Genomic DNA, 20,181 nt, shown 5'->3' on the forward strand with positions numbered 1-20,181 from the left:
TCCAACGCTCCACTATGAAGCATAAGATTAGGCCCGCCCACCAACGTCCAGGTTAAAAACTAGCCAAGGGGACAGTTCCGACGCTAAAGTCCAATTTTTTGGCAATTTCACGAACGGAACACGGTTTATGCGATTTCAATAGGCGTACTGCTGCCAGCTCCTTTTTCTGTTCCGATGCCCCCTTTTTGCGCCCAGATTTCGGTAAATCTTCAAGAGAACACGTTTCTCCAAACTTCGTAACAATCTTGAACACTGTAGATTAACTGCACTTCACGCTTTTTGAATAAACAATGTTTTTACACACTGAGTGGAAGTTCACAATTTTTCACTCACTTCATTTGATGTTATAATGAAATTTTAAACTTGTAACTTACAAGTACAACATATAATTATAATATCTTATTCAAATTTAGGAGAAAATGCTATACTAATATCACTTGCATATTTTTCATCGATCACACATTTAACGGTTAATTAAAATTATTCTTAGTTAGTAGTACCGCCGCTTGTGGCATGCATAGTAAATTCCTTTGCATTTGACGTCTACACACTACCCCAACCTGTTGAGTGCGCTGCTCATGTCAGTATCCTTTACAGATGGTGGTAGTGTTTTAGTGACGATGATATACAGTGAAAAATATTCAAAGCGTTGTCTGTTTGTCTGTGCTTATATCAACATGAAGCTTTAGTGGGATAGTTCATAAGCTAGAGATAGTTCTGAAGAGGATTGATTGATAGTTCCGCTTGAGTACAGCAGTGTGAAAATTTAACGGAAGTTGAAAATCAGCGAAGAACCATTAACTGACAGAACCCCAAGGGTGCAACGTATGTGGCGATGCTGTAAACCATCACTTTGCACCCTTGGGGTTCTGTCAGTAAATGCGACAATAGGGTTAACTACCCCATTTCCGGCCTATTAAGCACATCCCGAACTTAGTCTTTCTTAATCTAACGTAGTTTAGCACCAAACGGAACGTTATTATTACTGATGCATTCCAAATATATTTACATTTCCGTACGTACCGTAAGATTCGATAAACAGAAACAAATTGTTGAGATATTTTAAAAAGTCTAATACTGCTTCTTGATGCCAAACTCGACCTACGGTTTCTAAACTCCAACTAACGCATTGAAACGCCATTAAAACGCCAATGAATTCACTTCGGTCTATCGGATGAAGATAAAGATTGATTCGGTCGGAGCGCTTCATTTGTATTTGAGAATATTTACTTTGTTCGGTAGTGTTTGAACTAAAGTATCGTACCAAACGCATAACTTACCTGTTAACGCCGAAATCATGAATTTATTTGATGATTTCTGCTTGATAGGCCCAAAATGGGCGCTTAGGCCGAAGTAGTTCTCTACCCTACTAATCAAATGTGCACACTTTACCTAACTTATACTTTGATGCATGAGGGGATTTGAGGTATGTCCATAAATCCACAGGCAAAAGAGTGCGCGTTTGACATGCTCATGTACTATCTGCGGCTGAAAGTCTCTTTAATAAAGAAATCAAATCAAAAAATCTGCGGCTATGGATTAGTTTTAGCTATGTTTATCACTTCCTAAAGCCCCAGGTTGCCTAAAGCATTTCCAGGTGATAAACGTCGAACTATTCTACAGCCGCAGACAGTATATGAGCAAATCAAACGCGCACTTTTTTGCCTGTGGATTTAAGGACATACTACAAATCTACTCATCCATCAACGTATACGCTAGGTAAAAGAGTGCGCATTTGATTAGTTTTGAAGCTACCCAGTGACTGGGTCGATGGCATCCATTATTGTATCCAGTAGACTAGTGCTGGGACTATGCGGATAACAATACCCGGATATCCGGATAGTACCCAAAGTCTAGATCAACCAGATAAAAAATAAACGGATGTATGGATATCTGGATATCTAGATATCGGGATTTTTAATGTTTTCGGATAGTGTAATAAAAAATGATCGAATCATCAAAAACCTATGTCTTTGGTGTGATAATTTATTAGCTAGAGAATGGCAATGAGTCACTGTCACCATTAGAACGTATTGAGTTAATTTGGTTTGTTTTGAGTTAATAGTTGTTTGTATATGCATGTATTTACTTATTACTTTTAAAGGACATCGTTAATTTGTATTTGCGCTTGGCGAAAATTAAGCTTAAAGAACACGAACAACATTAACCAATACCCAACATCGAATACTTATTTATCATTGGGAATCAACGCTCACGGTTTAATTAAATTCTTAGTGTAACGGTTCCCGCTTCGTAGTAGGAGGAGATCTAAACGCTCGCCATGAGGCCTGGCTTAACTACAGGCAGAACCAGAACGGTCGTCTGCTGTTCGACCACTCACAGCATGGGCTGTACTCCGTTTGGTTTTAGGATGAGCCAACATTTTTTTCCCCCGCGGGCAACCCATCGACGCTAGACCTGTAGCCTTGAACGAACTCAGTTCCGACCACCAACCGGTGGTGTCTGAGCTGGGCTGCAACGTGGCTCCTGCTCCAAGCCTGCGCAAGGACTATCATCGCGTAAACTGGGCCCAGTTTGGACGCGTGGTAGACAGGCACATCATCGACAACCCGCCGCTTGACACCGTGGAGGACATCGACCGAGCGTTGGAAGGACTCCACCAAGCCATAACCGTGGCTGACGAGGCGTGCGTCCGACGAGTTCCTGTGAGGGGTAAGTTTATTGCTATTGATTCCCCAATACCACACCCAACTCTTAATTCGCCTGAGAAATGTTCGTAGACGCCAGTTTCAGAGGACTGGAGATCAAGCGGTGAAACGTGAAATGGCCGATCTGAACAAGGAGATTGCTTCCAGAATGGTTTCACTCCGGAACGAAATTTCGGGCGGCTTGTCCAGAATCTGGACGACCGCTCCAGACCATTCTGGAAAGTTGCCAAGGTCTTAAAGACGCACCCTAAACCCATTCCGCCACTAAAAGATGAAAATGATGACGATCGGCTCATAATCACCCCTCAGGAGAAAGCAAATGCGATTGGTGAGCATATTGTCAAATCGCACTTGCTTGGCTCCAACATCCAAAGTCCGCTCGAAGTTCAGGTTGAGCAATGCGTACTCAACCTCGATTCCTCCCCTTGTGCCATCCCTCCGGAGGATAGAATCACAGTGGAACAGATTTGCTCAGCGCTGAAATGCACCAAAAACATGAAGGCCCCCGGGTTTGACGGAATATTCAACCTAGTGTTGAAAAATCTCAGCATGAAGGTTCACTCTCTGCTGGCTGCTGTCTTCAACAGATGCTTGGAACTGCACTACTATCCAAGTATCTGGAAGACAGCGAAAATCATACCTATCCGCAAACCCGGGAAGGACCCAACGCTAACTTCAAGCTACAGACCAATCAGCCTCCTTTCAGCGCTGAGCAAATTGTTCGAGAAACTCATTCTCAATCGTTTGCTCAAGTTTGTCGAGGAAAATAACATTCTCCTTCCGGAACAGTTTGGGTTCAGAAAGGGGCACTCCACCAATCACCAGCTAGTGCGGGTGATGAATAACATCCGAAGTAACAAAGCTGTATCCAAGTCCACAGCCATGGCCTTGTTAGACGTTGAGAAAGCGTTTGATAATGTCTGGCACAATGGGCTTGTATACAAGCTCTGTAACTTCAACTTTCCATTACATCTGGTTAAAATCACCCGTAGCTACCTCCAGCAAAGGTCGTTTAAGGTATCGTTGAATGGTTGTCTTTCCGACACGTTTTCCATCCCAGCAGGAGTCCCGCAAGGCAGTCTGCTGGGGCCCTTGCTTTACAGCATTTACACTTCCGACATTCCTCCCCTCGGAGACGGTTGTATGTTTTTCCTGTTCGCAGATGATACCGCAATAGCCGTCAAAGGAAGGATGCCTCGCGAAATAACGAACAAACTTCAACGATGCCTTAACGCCTTTGCTGATTATGCCACCACGTGGAAAATCAAAATCAATGCTTCCAAAACACAAACAATCATGTTCCTCCATCGACAATCACCCAAACTAAAACCGGCTCCCTCTTGTACTGTAATCATGGATGGCACAAGGGTTGAGTGGTCCGCCGAAGTAACCTATCTCGGGATGTTGTTTGACGAAAAGCTTCTATTCCGCTCGCATGTGGAGAAAACCGTAGTCAAGTGTTCCGCCTTGGTTAGGTGTCTGTATCCGCTTATTTGCCGCAGATCCCGCCTCTCAAGGGCGAACAAACTGGCCGTCTACAAACAAATCGTAGCACCTGCGATCCTCTACGCAGCTCCGGTGTGGGAATCATGTGCACAGACTCACAGGAACAAAATTCAGGTCGCTCAGAATAGAGTGCTGAGGATGGTTCTTGATCGTCCTTTCGACACTAGAATAACAAATTTACATGAAGAGGCAGGCATTGCCAAAAAAGGTTCCAAAATTTAGGAAATTAAGACTAAATTTGCACAAAAATGTAATTTATCAGCACATGCTTTGATAAGCAATTTGTATATAGTAGGTTAGGTGTACATAGTAGTTGTAGGTTAGTTGTAGTTGTAAATAGTAGTTATAAGTAGTCTCCTTTTTCCAATTCAAATCAAACCAATCCCACCAAGGTGGTCATACTTTAAAATACGCCTGATAGGTCTAGGAACTGTAAATAATAATTAAAATCTCAAATGTACTAAAGTTGAAAAGACGCATCTGTGTCACTTAAAAAATTCATACATGTAAACCACATAATCACAAGAAATAAAGATCATTTAAAGGCAAAATGGCCAAGTCTGCTTAGACAGCAATCTAGAGCTCATTCAATACAATATATATATAATATACAGCTCGCAACACGAATGTCACAGAAGTGATAAAATGTCACTAATAAATAATAATAATAATAATAATAATATACAGCTCGCCAGCATCAATCGTGTTGAACACCATAATAGCTCAGCATTGCTCAACCATCACGACAAAACGGTTCTTTTCAGGATCACCATAAATTTGATAAAGAGTATTTTTTGGACATTACCATATATTTTAAAGGCAACATTGGCGGTGCAATTTCAGAATCATAAGCCTGTCGCAGCATGAACGTGGTCTGATTTTGATCCAGAGATGATGAATTTTAATTCTGAACACGCAAATCGAAAGGCAATTTTTCTACTAATCTGTTAAAATTAAGAATCTTTCATTTTTCAAAATGTCACTATTGAAAATTGCACGAATGTGCAACTGTTGCTAAGATAGTTAAAATGGTCACCGATTGCCTGCGCTTTCCCTAAAACAGATTTAAACATTGAATTCCATCCGGTCTCACCGAACGCTGTTCATTCAATCACTGCGTGTGGTGAGTGGTGGTGTTCTCCAGTACACAAAGAAAGGCTCCCCGCAAGCAGCTAGCTATCAAGGCTGCCCTTAACCACTGATCGGATTCAGTTGCTCGTCGTGAGCCGCTGTGGAGCCATCTATGCCGAGCGCGTCATTCTCGTTCCAAACAACATACAGCTCGTCAGCCTCATCCGTGTTGAACACCCTAATAGCTCAGCATTACTCAACCATCACGACAAAACGGTTCTTTTCAGAACCACGATAAACCATTGTTGTTTAAGAGTTAATTTTCATTGAACGTTCGCTCGCCTTGATGTCAGCCACGTCACCCCCAAAGCTCCTTGTTAATGTACCCAGCAACCAAACGTTTGTGGTCAAATGCGTCAAGTATTGAAGTGGTACATAAAAATTCTCGCAATAACCGAACACCACATGACCATGTCAAATAACCAGAAACACTTCGTAAGGTTTCTCCAGGATGCTATAAAAAGAAAAAATCTCTAATTTATATTATTGATCGCGAATATCTCGCGATTTTAATAATTTTAGCAAGAAATTCCTTCAATCAATTTTCGCTTTTTTTTTAATATCTATTGAAAAAGAAAAAAAATCCGTGCGTTTTGTGCTCGAAAATGCGTAATTTTAGCATCATAAAACGAGGCGTTTCCATGATGGAGAAAGTGGTTCCCTAACACAGTCGCCGAATATTAATACCAAGCACTGAGCATGCCAGGCCGTACCTATGTTTATGCCTTTTGATGCAAATTTTAAGCCCATCCTGCCGGTGGTGTAGTGGTAAGCGTGATTACCTCTCACCCCAGCAGGCCTTGGTTCAATCCCAGACGGCGCCCCTGGGATGTTCTGAGGCATAATATCTCTGATTACGCCTTCCTTCGAAAGGGAAGTAAAGCCGTTGGTCCCAGTTGATGGGTCGATACGTGAGCAAGAGCTTGAATCCAAGACATATCGTCCAGGATTGGCTTGTACTACATGAACATCGACAGAGCACCTCACAAACGGAACTTTCAAATTGCTTCCGGATTTCAACCTATTGAACTTTTTCACTCATTACTAGTTAATAAATCAATTTAATATTTACTTCGTGTCGTGTCTTTGATACAACCTCTTACTTGTTTCTAATTCTGCTTTTTCCGAGATGAAAGATCAGAAACGATGTTTGTGATGATGATTTACTTGCAACAGAACACTCGAAAACTATTAATATTGAAATTAATGTTCACCACTCCGTTTGCGTTTTTCAAGAAACCTTACAGAGCTTGAATTTGTAAACAAACAATCTCAAAAGTCATAACTGCAGGGTTGCCAAACTCATGGGATACTGAGATTGACATCTTGATTGTGGCACTTCGGCACGGTCGGCCCAACGCTTGGCACAGATAAAGTACTCGGCACAGATTGATACGTGCATAGTTGATTACCCCTTGGCAGCCAGACATTCTTGATCGAGTTTTAATCCATGGATAATACCGGTTGGATCTTATCACTATTAGAGTTCTTTCTAGGACTATCTTAGTATTGTTCTCTGAACTACGTTGATATTATTATAATGATTCAATTTTGATTTTCCTCGAAATTTCTTCGAAATTGTCATAAAGCAATTCTTAAAAAATAACAGAAATTTCAAACTCGGATCCAGTCAAAGTTCTTTGAATATATTCCAAGGTGCACAATCTTATTACTGACGTAAGACTACGTCTTTCTTTACTACACAGGGCGAAAAAAAGCCGACACACGGACGGTCGTGTGTATGTACAGGAGAAACGCGGAGATAGAGAATAGAAGAAGGGAATAATGTCGCAGCCGATTCTTTTTCAAACAATATATTGTAATTGAATTTTAGCTGCAAGCTTGCGTGTGACAGTAAATTATTAACTCCCTTATTTACTCATAATTTTTAATTCTACATGACATAAGTTTATGCAAAAATGTTCTGTCGCTGACAGAAAACAGTTCAGAAATGTCATGACATTTTTTCCGCTTGCCAGTTTGTTTTTGTGTTTCTTCACTATGGTCATTGCAAAAAGTATCAAATGTTAAGGAAACAACGTTAAAACCCAGTACTCATGCCCCCACTGACCGAGGTCACATCAAGAAATCGTCCACCCACCACTATTTCTCAGCTGTTTTCAACTTATTGAGCTGATTTTCTGTTGATAACTAGTTTATGGTTGACACAGTAGTCTGCAAAATATCTTACTCCAATTAGCGGGAAGCCATATATGATGGAGTTTCTTGCTGTTGCTATATTGAGTATAAAATAAATAAGATGAGATAGAACACTGCGTGTACCAGCATTCATTCCTTATCGATGATTTACCGTTGCAGTCTAGTTACAAGTAATATAATGTTACTTTAACCTTCTCTAATCGCTACACAACCTTCCATTCAACCACTGCTCTTAGCTAAACTGAACACTTAGAAAGAACTAAGCTTACAAAGTTGTTAATAGAAACAAATGGATGCCATTATATCAACCGTAAACGAAAACAAAACCAACAACATGCAGACGCGACACACTGATCTAGACCAAACTGTATACCACTTTCGAACAGTTTCCATTCCTACACAGTCTTCCCGCTTCGCACTGTCCTTGATTGTAGTAGTGCCATCAGTTGTAGCTAGCACTTGCCGCTGCTTGTTTACACCCGCTAGCACACTCACACAAAATCGCACTCCTTCGGCATGGTCGTCCGTCGTCGGCTTCGGCCGGACTGATTCCATTCCATCAGACACTGGTTTGTCGATTCGGCGGCATCCGGATTCAGTCGCACTTCGGACGGCGTCTGGTTCGGATCGATATTCTTTGGGTTTGGCGTGCCATTTCCCCGCGTGGTTCTGTGTTGATTCGACTCGAGTTGAGTGTGTTTACGATTTTGATAAAGCAATCTGAAAAGGGGGCCGCTACTGGTTTGAATGGAGCATAATTTGCAAGTTATGCTTGCACCACCACCATCTTTCTGGGGATTTGTGCATTTTGGTGGATGTTGCCGTTGAAGGATAGTGTGGGTCGTGTTGAGTTTGAGGCAAGGGTGAAGAGAAAGTAGTCCTTGTGTTCGAGCGCGCGGATTGGGGTTTCGCCGGGTCGGTCCGGGCCGTAATCCATTGAAGTGCAGAATAAAGTGCGAAGAAGCTTAACGGAATTGGCAAACGAGAAAAGTACGGATTCTGGAAGAAGAATCACACTCAATTGGTGCGAATTTGTGGTTGGGTGCGAGAAGGGAAGGAAGTGAAGGAGAGCGAGTGGTGAAGAGATCGGCTCAGGAAAAGTGGGAAATTCAAGTTGAATGAAGTGTGTGTTGGTGTTTTTGCGAGAAAGCCGAAGAAGGCAAAAAATGATGTCGGTACGGTCTTGAAGTGTTGAAGGAGGGAGGAAAGGATAGCAGCAGAATTTTATCCCAGTGCTGATGGGAAGGGGGATGAAAGAAGAAAGATGTGCAGTAGGATGCGTCTGCTGCGTTGTTTATTGCTTGCGATTATTACCCTCCTGGAAATGAAGTAATATGGGAGCATGAAAGAGAAGCATTCTCGAGGGTAGTTAGGTGAAGAATATAATGAAGCTAGTGAAAACAAGTGAAGGAAAGATAATAAAGAGGGTGTAAAGAATGAGCAAAATGGCAAACGTGTATTCAGTGTTGAGTTCCATTGTCTTGGTATTGGGTTATGCAAATGTCGGATTAAGCATACAACAGCCGCCGCAGGATGCATACGGTACACACGAGATGTCTGGCCTTAGCCCGGACGAGTTCCAGCACCACAATCGCTGCGAACCGATTACAATTCCCTTCTGTACGGATATCCAGTACAACAAAACCATCATGCCAAATCTGCTGGGGCACGCCAAGCAAGATGAGGCGGCACTCGAAGTTCACCAGTTCATACCGCTGGTCAAAATCGACTGCAGTCCGGACTTGAAGTTCTTCCTTTGTTCCCTGTACGCTCCGGTGTGTACGATCCTAAACTATCCGATACCACCATGTCGAAGCCTATGCGAGAGTGCACGTGTCTGTGAAAGCATCATGCGGACTTTCGATTTCCAGTGGCCAGAAAATTTGGAGTGCACGAAGTTCCCAGTCGACGGGAAGGAGCTGTGTGTATCACAGAACAATTCCTCCGAGAGTACGCCGATTCCACCGAGTGCTATACATACTACCAAGCCGCAGGTCCCGCGGAGGAACACCCCTCCCAACGTGCCCCACCGAGATCTGGGCTTTATCTGTCCTGTTCAGCTGAAAGCACCGACGATAATGGGCTATCAACTGACGGTCGGTGGAAAGGTAAGCCAGCCGCCCTCCGGGCCAGTTAACTTCAACGTGCGTGCGGGACGGACGGGTTTTCACATTTCAATCACGTATAGGCATGCATCCGTTCGTTGGTTTTCGGTTGGCTGTGCGGAAAAGTCAAGCGAACAATCGTTCTTGGAACAATGGCTCGCGGGGGATCATGGGTGTGTATAGACTTTAAGGTGCAAGCGACAGGTTGGACTTGAAAGAACTCTGCTCACGCCAATGTGCTTGCTATGTGTATGACGCTGACCAACCGAAACGGTATTATCGGCTTTTGACGAAAGGGTAGAAGGGTCCTTTCCGTTTTTTGGCATCGGCTGTGTGGGCGGACAGAAACGGTCGAAGATGAAGGATGAATACGATGCTCATCATACCGTGAGCACCGACAGACAGCCTGACAACGAATTTGCGAATAGCTGTTGCTGAAGGTTGAAAAGTGGGCAAAAATTGGTATGGATGAGTTGGGATACAGTCGACCGAACCGAGTTGCCGGTTTACTTTGTATATGAAGGAATTTCCGAAAGCTGATGGCTACCTAGTTGCATTCAATTGGGCTATGGCGAAAAAGGCTAAATGGTTTGTGGTTTCCTCGAAACGATACTCGTCTTGGTTGCGACTGGAAACGAAACACAATTTGATCTGAAGAATGATTCCATCATAGCTTCGTCCCGTTTAACCAGTTTGCTTCGACACAGAGCCTTCCCACCTGTTCTGCTTAGGCGAACAATAAAGGATACCGTTTGCCAAGCATTTTGGTCCCTAATTTGTTTTATGATAGGCGTTAAGGTTGTTCATTTTGTCAGTTTTGGAATGGGAGCAGAAAATTAATTGCCATAATTTATGGCTGGGTTGAGAATCATGCTTGATACCTTGGTGGTGTAGGCCCCTAATTTATTTTGCTTAAGCGCTCTCACCTGAAGGATGGTTTCAGGTGCGATCAGTGGATTTTTGGATTATCTTGTGGAAGTAGCTACACGGGAACCAAACGGAGAATATTTGATGTATTTTTTTTTATTTGTGAATTTGAGAAGGCTCAATCGCGGGAGATTTATTGAGCCAGTCACCTTTATCTAAATAAAGTAAGGTCAGGTCATACATTAAAATTTTCTAAAGTATGAGAAAATTAAATAATCATGGTGTTGTCAAAACCAAACGAGCAGTCATTTATGCTTTTTTTCCTTGATTGGTTTTCCGTTGATCTTGTTTTCCGTACTGAGTACCAATTGAAGTGCCCCTAGGTAAATTCAATCGCACCGCTGCGAAATGCTACCGACACCCAGCTCCCACACCTATCAACCCATCAACTAATGGACCGGGCACCAACGGCTTTACTTACATTCCGAAGGAAGGCGTGATTTTATGCCTCAGAAAATCCCAATGGCACCGACTGGTATTGAATCCTGGTCCTTTGGAGTGAGAGGCAGTCACGCATACCACTACACCACCGGCGCCGCTATTTTTCATCTATGCTGATCTGTATCGTTTGATACTCACTTGAATGAACTGCCTCCAAGGTGTAGATATCATCGGAATCCACAGTGTGCTACGCAATTTAGTTGAAATTGGAATGCAGTTTCCTATCTGAGCTGTTTAATCATAGATCTATAAAGCGAGAAGTGATTTGTTCAAGGCTATTGCTCGACGACCTGACGTACAGAAACATATCACCTTGCATTTATTGTCGCTTCTAGCGTTATCGCTAACGTAACATCACTTAGCGAGCCAATCGAAATCTTGTTTCAGCATATTTATGACAAACGCTATGCAAGCAGGAACACTAATTGTTGACATATTGACGAACGTGTTTGAAATACCTGGAACTGTAAAACCACAGACAAGCAGACTCTTTCTCCTCACAGTGCTGGCATCGGATCACTGTGACATTTCTGTTCACGGTAAGAAGCAAGTACCCAAAATTGAGTACCTTTCACTTAACACGTGGCTTCCGTGGGGTTAGGTAAAATTAAGTTAGAGGAGAAAACAAAATTTTGAGTAATCCTGATCAAGAATCCATTGAGTGAAATTCACCAAACGATAAATTGAATAGAATTGGTAAAAAATTATACCATTTTATTACCAAACGTTGGAATAAAATTTATATGAGATGATTGAGCACAAAAAAATGACAGCATCGACGGTAGTGCAGGTTGCTATGATTTCCATTCAAAAATAAGTTAAAAGTACCCAAAGGTGATGACGATTGAGTAGTTATAATTGAAAATTGAGCTCTCTTTTACTTTTCATCAAAGCATGTTTTATTTAAATGAAATATTGAAAAACATTTCAAGATATTCTTCGTTAGTTATTTTATGCAACACAACTTTTCTGATTCACTCAATGGCAGACCTCAAATGGTAGAACCCAACGTTGAGTTTTTTAAGCTTAATTTTGAGTATTTTTTTCTTACCATGTACATTATGTCAAAGTTTTATGCATCATTGCAACAATGCATTGTTTGAGACTTGGCAGGCAAGTTTTTTTTTCCGCGAACTGCTCGTAATATGTCATTAGTGAGTTCCGTGACCATATATTTAATGACAATTCATTTAAATATTTACGCCTGCTGTTAAACCCAATATTCGTCATTATCAGCCTGGTGCACGGAAACGAACTGAACCGTGCGACGCCAAATGTGACACTAGGTAAAATATTTTGTGATTGGAACCTATATTGTCCTTAATTAAAAAAAAAAAATCCCTGTTGGATTTTAATATCTTTAAATCAACGGCAGTGGGTTTTCAAAGCATTTAGCAAATTATAGCTAAATCGTTTAATAAAGCCAAGCATGTTGTATGCTCTGTTGATGATTGTATTATAATGATCACTGAATGTTAGTTTGGAATCTATGATAACTTCTAAATCCCTAATTCTTTCACACTTTTTTACCGGCTGATTTCCTAAAAAAATTGTGCTTTGTTTTCTACTAATAGCGAATGAATTACATTTTTTACGTTCAGTTGTAAAAAGGTTTTTGTTACACCAAATATAGAACACGTGTATTTCATTCTGGAATATCCTGATGTCTTCCTTGTCCTTATTCCTAGAAAGAGCTTCATGTCGTCAGCATAAAATGAAACTTTTATGTTTTCAAGAATGAAGGATAGGGAAATGGCTCTAATGTTGACCTATGGATCTAAGATTGGGCCCATCGCTAAAAATCTGCTATTTGTTAATTTTATTCAGATGAACGCGTCATTGGGACGGTCCTAATGGATATTTTCAGTCGCTATTGAAAATTTATGTATGGGCCCAAATTAGGGACATTTAGGCCTACATTACATCCATTTCCCCTATGTCATTTACAAATAGTATACACAAAAGGGGACCTAGATGAGAGCCTTGTGGGACTCCTGAATTGACTTGAATGGGATTCGATTTCTTTCCTTTGTATCTAACTATTTGTTGACGATTAGTTAGATATGAATCGAGTGATTTGAGAAGTCCTGGGTCAATTCCCATTTTTTTTTGAATCTAGAGTAGCAAGGGTATATTAATGCGATCAAATGTCATACTGAAGTCTGTATATAGAGCGTCAACGTGGTTTCCATTATCCATTGCAAATCAGCGAATAGTTAATAAATTCGAGTAAATGTGTTCTAGTTGGACGGCCTTTGAAGAAACCATTTTTTTGTTTGTTTTTGATTTGATGAAATAATTTTTCATTAACGATTGCTTCAAAAATAGGGGAAATGGTTCTAATGTTGGCCTATGGATCTAAGATTGGGCCCATCGCTAAAAATCTGCTATTTATCAATTGTATCTAGATGAATGCGTCATTGGGACGGTCCTAATGGATATTTTTGGTTGCTATTGAAAATTTAGTCGATTTCTGAATTTATGTATGGGCCCAAATTAGGGACACATAGGCCGAAATTACATACATTTCCCCTATTTAAAATGCGAGAGATAATGGCAATCCCACGTTAATTACGTATGTCAGTTTTTCCGCTTTCAAAAATAGGCACTAAGAAAGAACGTTTCCATATTTTGGGGAAGTTCCCAGATTCCAGCGACTTGTTAAAAAGCCAAAACAGTGGGCCGTAAGTTCTATTGCTAAGCCTTTCATAAATACGGGTGGAATCCCATCAGGTCCTGAACCTTTGGGGATGTCCAAATTTCTTAAAGCCATCATAATGTCCTCCACTTTGATTTATTGACACTAATGTCGTCCATTCTCGATGGAAAGTTGTCTGATTTTAATTTAGTTTTAATGCAGGGGAAATGGCTCTAATGTTGGCCTATGGATCTAAGATTGGGCCCATCGCTAAAAATCTGCTATTTATAAATTTTATCTAGATGAACGCGTCATTGGGACGGTACTACTGGATTAACGGTTGCCCCGTAACGTGGGTAGATCACCTTTTCGTGGTACGTTACGGGATGTAAGATCTACCACCGACTCCTAATCTTGACTACCTCGAACTAGGGAAAAAGGATTTTTCAGTAATCCAAGGAACACATCTTAGTCCTTGTTACGTTTTATGCCTTGTTGATAGTGATAAGTCCTCGGGTTGCCTGAACCGATGATGATCTTGAAACAAGGAAAAAATGAGTTAGTTAGTCTTCATCTAAGTGATTCCTAATCTTCTCTTCGTTGTTCCCTAGTTTGAAGTGGTTCAGAATAGGGTTCTGATGCATAGTCATTATCGGTGTCATACCTTAATTTTGTTGCTAAGGAATCCAATTTTGACTGACAAAGGGGCGCGCCTTTGGAAGGTGCTTCAACACTCCGAAGGGTATAAATAGCGGGACCTTTCAATTAAAGTCGGATCCTTGCGATAAATGCAAGAGTGGCAACTGTAAAAAAATCGAATACTTCATCATTTCTCAATAGTGATGGAGTAATACGACATGCACTAAACTAAGGACACGGGATATACTACAATAGATCAATTTACTGGTCGCAGTAGTGTTAGGTCCCGAACAGAGGAAAAAAAATGGATATTTTTGGCCGCTATTGAAAATTTAGTCGATTGCTGAATTTATGTATGGGCCCAAATTAGGGGTATTTAGGCCGACATTACATCCATTTTCCCTAGTAGAATTGGATTTTTTTGGACAAGATTTAATTTTAAGTTCTGTTCTTGCTTTGTACTCTTCAAATGAAATATCCATGGCCATATTTAGTTGATTGCAAATGTTCAAAGAGTTATGCAGATTACCATTGTTGTTTTACCTTTTATAAATTTTATGTGCTTTCTGTTTTCAGTTTATTAAATTTTTGATTTGTCTGTTGAACCCAACTGGATGCTTTGTGTTGCCCTGACGCCTTCTTCTCTGTAATGGTACTTCTTCAAGTATTACTTCCAGTAATATTTTGTAGAAGGCGTCAACAGCGTTTTCGGCATTTTTTTCATACCTCAAAATCGTTTGCCAATTTACAAGTTTTACTCAGAAGTGCCCGCTTTTAGACGCGTTTGTTTTCGGTCGCTGGAGTTGTAGGTTCTGATTTCGGCATTGGTCGTGAATTGATTCGACCGGTGAGGGGTTGGTACTGCGTCTTCCACACTATGTACTGGTGAACTGAAGCCATTGTGTCGCGAGTGATTGGTGATGGAAAGTGGTCGCAGTACATTTTTTCTCTGATGAAATCCCTCTAGTCGGAGCAGCTAGAGTGTATTTAGTAGTTGTTGGGGTCCACTGCTGTGTGATGAAGGAACACTTTCAATTTATGCGATAAAAAAAACGATTTTTTGAAACTTTGCAGGTCAATGTCAAGGTCGAGATAACCCCTTAAGCCAAGTGGCCGGACACCACTAAAAGTTTCTTAGAAGCTAACAAAACTTCCTAAGAAAACCATTTAGATTTATGAAGAGCTTTGAGTGGGTTGGTTTATTTCCTTTAAATTCCGTTATAATTGCTTATCTTTTGACAGATACGCGTACTTGTCTACTACTTGCAGACTTCATCAGTGCCAAGTACTCAACACCACTGAAGAATCCATCTTTTATCTACGAGTTTTATACTAATCAATAGGTACTAAAAATCAGCAGGTATCCACTGCCATGTCAAAATTTACTTAACCATTTACCTAAATTCAGTCTCCAACAGGTAAATGCATGCTACGATGTGTTGTTTTAGGTAGCATGCTAAAGAGTCTCGAGTATCCGTTTCCTTGATCTCTATTAAGCAATGTTGATGGATTATGTTTAAATATTTCTAGACTTTCAGCCACGTCTTGTTTCCAAGGCGAAGATACAGTCCACAGGATATTAATGTTTTCCTTAGTTAAATTGTGCCCCTTTGTAACGATATGTTCTGTAACCTTGGATTTAAATTCATAATGAAGTCCTTTATCCATCTCTTTGTTAGACTTTTTTACCTCTGCGATGTGTTCCTTAAACCTTGTTTCCAAAGTCCTTGTCGTCTGAACATAAATCTTTACGGGGTAACTTTTCTCATAATTTGCTAGGGGGGTTGCATCAAGCGTGGTGTCTCAAAAGCATAATTTTCGAGCTGATCCGAAAAGCCGAAGAAGTCGGGTTCCACGTATATGCTGCTATGAGTGACACTGGAGGTAATCATTTTATTCATTATTTATCATCGAAAATGTTTCAATTATTTTATCCGTTTAGGAAACAACAAAAATCTCTGGAACGATGTTGGCATCCAACATTTGCAAAATGTGGCTATGACAAATAAGCCAATTCAACCGAACTTTGGAAATCATTCCAGTTGTAGTTCATGTTGCCAACAGAACGATCACACTTCCTGATGAAGTGATCAAAACGAGCAGTCTAAGCACGCTGGTAGCTGATATACATCACCTGAGCTACCTTGTTTATTTTGAAGAAAACTGTGATTTAAAAATGGCATCTGGTTTGACCAAAGAAGACGTAAATTTCACGTAAGCTATATCGAACTTCGAAAAAATTAAAGTGGAAAATTCAACGAAGTATATCAGCCACAGAGTCACAGCTGCATTGAAACTTTCTGCGGAAGAACCGATGTCCAGAATACTGCCTACCTGATTGAACAAATCAAAAAATGGTTTGCGCTTATGACATCCCGATCAATAGGATTAGCATTGAGTTTGACTGTTCCAGATGTATACAATAATTCTGTTCATGAGCTTCAAGAATTTTGTTTACTCGTTTCCGTATTTAAAGTAGGAATTAAGGGTAGCTGGAAACCATGACAGTCTGCAGTGGTTCTACCAAGAAGTAGTTTTCTGAGGTTGAGGGAATATTGTTTAGGGCTAGAAAGTACTCCCAAGAAACATTGCATGTTTTATCGAGGTTTTATAGCATTCTACAAGTATAAATTATGGTCTACAGAACCCTAATAAAACTATAAACGTTACTTGGGCTGTTTTATCTTGGGTAGTCGGTTCCAAAAAGAAATGTTATCCTAAAAACGAAAACGTCCCTGAGACCTCAGCCAAAATGGGATTACAGAGCCTACAGTTACTCGAATTATTGAATTAAATTAACAAACCCTGAGGTGCACAAATCCATCATAAGTAGTAATAGCAATTCATTGTGACTAATTTCAGTCATATAGAAGTTACCTCAACCGAATTGTGGCAAGTGTGCTACTAGGGACAATATCCGAGCTGGTAGGGTTAAGCCAAACAAGGAATATCGTTCTAATATGAAAGGGGAGTTTTGATGGTAGTACTGGATATAGCGAGTACAAGCAATGCTTCAGAGATTCTTCAGTGAATGATGGAAGCTTGTGGAGTTTAAAAAAATGGTAAGCTAGATCGCAGGATGAAAAAATACTCTCTAGACAGAAGGAAATGGTACATTCAAAATCAATTTAGATCCAGATTTGGCTAATTATTGATAAACCTCGAAGCGGTGGAAGTAGCACCTCAAATGATGGCAACACGCCCAGGACATTTTTCAAAAGCTTGATGATATCTGCTGGAATAACGGGACTAAACAAAGAAATTATAGATAGGCGTAGAATAATTCTGCGATGTTTAGCATCAGGATACAACATACGAAAGGAGAAATTTAAAGCTTATACTTTAGATCCTTGGTATATTATGCCTCCTTCTGTTCATAAGGATTCATTCATGGGTCTGAAGTAGTTGACCTTGCTTTACTGTCAATTGGAGAATTATCCGAGGAGGCTGCTGAGTCGAATAACAAATTCGTAAAAGAGTTTATATGAAACTATACCCGGAAAATATCAAGAGTTCTAGACCAACAATTGAAATGGCCTTCACTCAATTTTGTAAACAAACTTTGCAGTGGCGTCGCCTTAACCTCAATCTACCTGTGCACCAATTCTCAAAACATAAACTATTATCAAAATATTGCTTGCAATGGATAGATATCGAGTTAACTAGAAGATTAAGTGTGTTTTTCAACCGATTTGAGTATGAATATGGCATTATATCTTTTTTTGAAAGTTGGTGCACAGGTAAAAAGTGAGGTTACGCGATGCCACTGAAACCTTGTAAGGCCATTTTCTCGCGAACCGAAACCTTCATTCGCAAACCTAAACAACAATCGGGTAGAGGAGAATTATCCCTACCTGTTCATTATGTTGGTTTGCCTTTGCAGACTTCGGTTCGCGAGAAAATTGGCTTACAAGGTTTGTTTACAAAATGGAGTTAAGGCCATTTCAATTGTTGGTCTTGAGTTGTTACTAATACTGATTTATTGCAGATCCCAAGTAACATCGCAAGCTTTATAGAGATTTTATAGTATTCTACAAGTCTAAATCATGGTCTACAGAACCCTCATAAAACCAAAATTGTTACTTGGGATGCTCCGTATAAGCTCGGATCCTCTTATAACCGGACTGAGAGAAACTCCACTTCAGCACAGAGTATCACTCTCAGCTGCTGTGAGAGCGTCAATTTATGAATAAATCATTTCATTTATTGTTTGTACTAAATATAAGATGTACACTCAGGTCTTTTGTTACCGTGTAAAAAAAAACCTACGAGATTTTGATTTTTCACTTGTTTAAATGTTTAAAGAAAAATCTGATTTTGATGCCATTTGTAATTAAAGCATGCTATGGTCCATATAGACATATTTAAAAATTTCTGTATTTACTGGGGTGAGAGGTAATCACGCTTACCACTAAACTTCCGGCGACGCTAGTACCGTCTGATGATATAGTATTTTTTTCACAACTAAAAGATTTCACCGGAAGCGCCCTCGTATTAACGTATAACTTTTTTCTTGAATTGGAGGAGATTTTTAAGAGGAATATCGACACACTAAAAATTGTAAATCAAGATTTAGAAACGTCATTTTCTTGTTGATTTCAGGTACCAGCCCTACATATGCTTGATTGCAATAATATTAAAACGAAAATCATGAAGAAGCTTATTTAACTTCGCCCCAAAGTTAACCGAGAAAAGCACGAACGTGATAAGCGCTATGATAGTGAGTCAATGTCTGTTTTGAAGTTGTTAATTAAAACTGTGTGTCCTATTTATTTTAACTAAGATTTTTTTTTTTATTTTAATGAAAAAAAATAAAAATAAATTGCTTTCATATTACAATACTTTTCCCGCAAAAACACCATGATGACGTCACGGTCGTTTGGCGACACTAACTGACAATTCGTTTGGCTACATTGTACTTAGCCTCCACTTATCTATGGAATCTATAGTATCTATACTATTTACTATGTCCTATTATGCAAAACATTCACAGCTTATTGTTACAATCATGAGATAGTATTCCGGGATATATTGTTGCGGCTTGTTTATCACATTCTAGACACATCGGCGGTGTTGCTATTTATGCCAAAGAATCAGTTGAATTCAACCTTCGTACCAACGAAGTTATTGATGGCAACTGGTTCTTGGGCATTACAGTTGCACGTGGCACCCAGTTCTAGTGACCAGCAAAACGTTGAAGTTTTAGAGAACTGGCTCGAGACATTCCTTGATTCTAGTAAATTAAACATATTGGCTGGTGATTTTAATATTAATTGGCGTGATAACCATTTTTTTAGCTGAGTTTTTCAAAGCAAACTGTAAATAGGTATACGCATATTTTCAGATACAGTAGAACTTTAATTGACCACGTTTATTTTTATAATTTTGGTTCCATTTGTTCAGTTACGGGTACCGATTTGAAATCAACCGATCATGAGACCTTAGTGATTAATGTCTTAGACCATGTTAACGATAACGATAATTTTGTAAAATTGAAGTGCTGGAGGAAATATTCGAAGCAAGCTGTTTCAAATCTTGTTGAGAGAAGCCTGGATTTTCCATTCGCGGCCGGTAACTTAGATGAATCTACAGCTGTTCTTAATAACGCTTTGAAAACGTGTACCAATCAACTAGTTGAGCAAAAGTTTGTTTCTTTGAAAAACTCGAACAGCTGGTACAATTTGGATCTTTTGCGTCTTAAACGGAAAAGGGACAAATGGTACAAAAAGTTTTGTAGATCAAATAATGACAATCATTGGACTAGGTACACAATCGTGCGTAATAAGTATTCACAATCGATAAAGAAAACTCGTTGTGAATATGTTCAAAGTAAGATTGATCAGCATCAAAATAACAGCAAAGAGTTATGAACAATTTTGTAATCTTTATTAAAACCTAGTAATTGCAAACCGCGGTCCATAACTTTTAATGGCACATTAGAACAGTCAGAACAAGTAATTGCAGC

At 40.0% G+C, this 20,181-nt stretch overlaps 1 protein-coding gene across 1 annotated transcript in view; it reads left to right on the forward strand.

Moving 5' to 3' along the window:
* The window catches only part of LOC135697738 (frizzled-like), a 320,922-nt gene that overhangs the window by 181,334 nt on the left and 119,407 nt on the right, over positions 1-20,181 (forward strand). Inside the window, exon 2 of the mRNA XM_065217543.1 lies at positions 8,591-9,574. Coding sequence (XP_065073615.1) covers positions 8,903-9,574 — 672 coding nt within the window. The 5' untranslated portion in view covers positions 8,591-8,902. The remainder of the gene's footprint in view (positions 1-8,590; positions 9,575-20,181) is intronic.

Source organism: Ochlerotatus camptorhynchus, unplaced genomic scaffold, assembly GCF_037179485.1.
Source record: "Ochlerotatus camptorhynchus isolate MF236.1 unplaced genomic scaffold, CSIRO-AGI_Acam_v1.1 ptg000077l, whole genome shotgun sequence".
Classification (NCBI taxonomy): Eukaryota; Metazoa; Arthropoda; class Insecta; order Diptera; family Culicidae; genus Ochlerotatus; species Ochlerotatus camptorhynchus.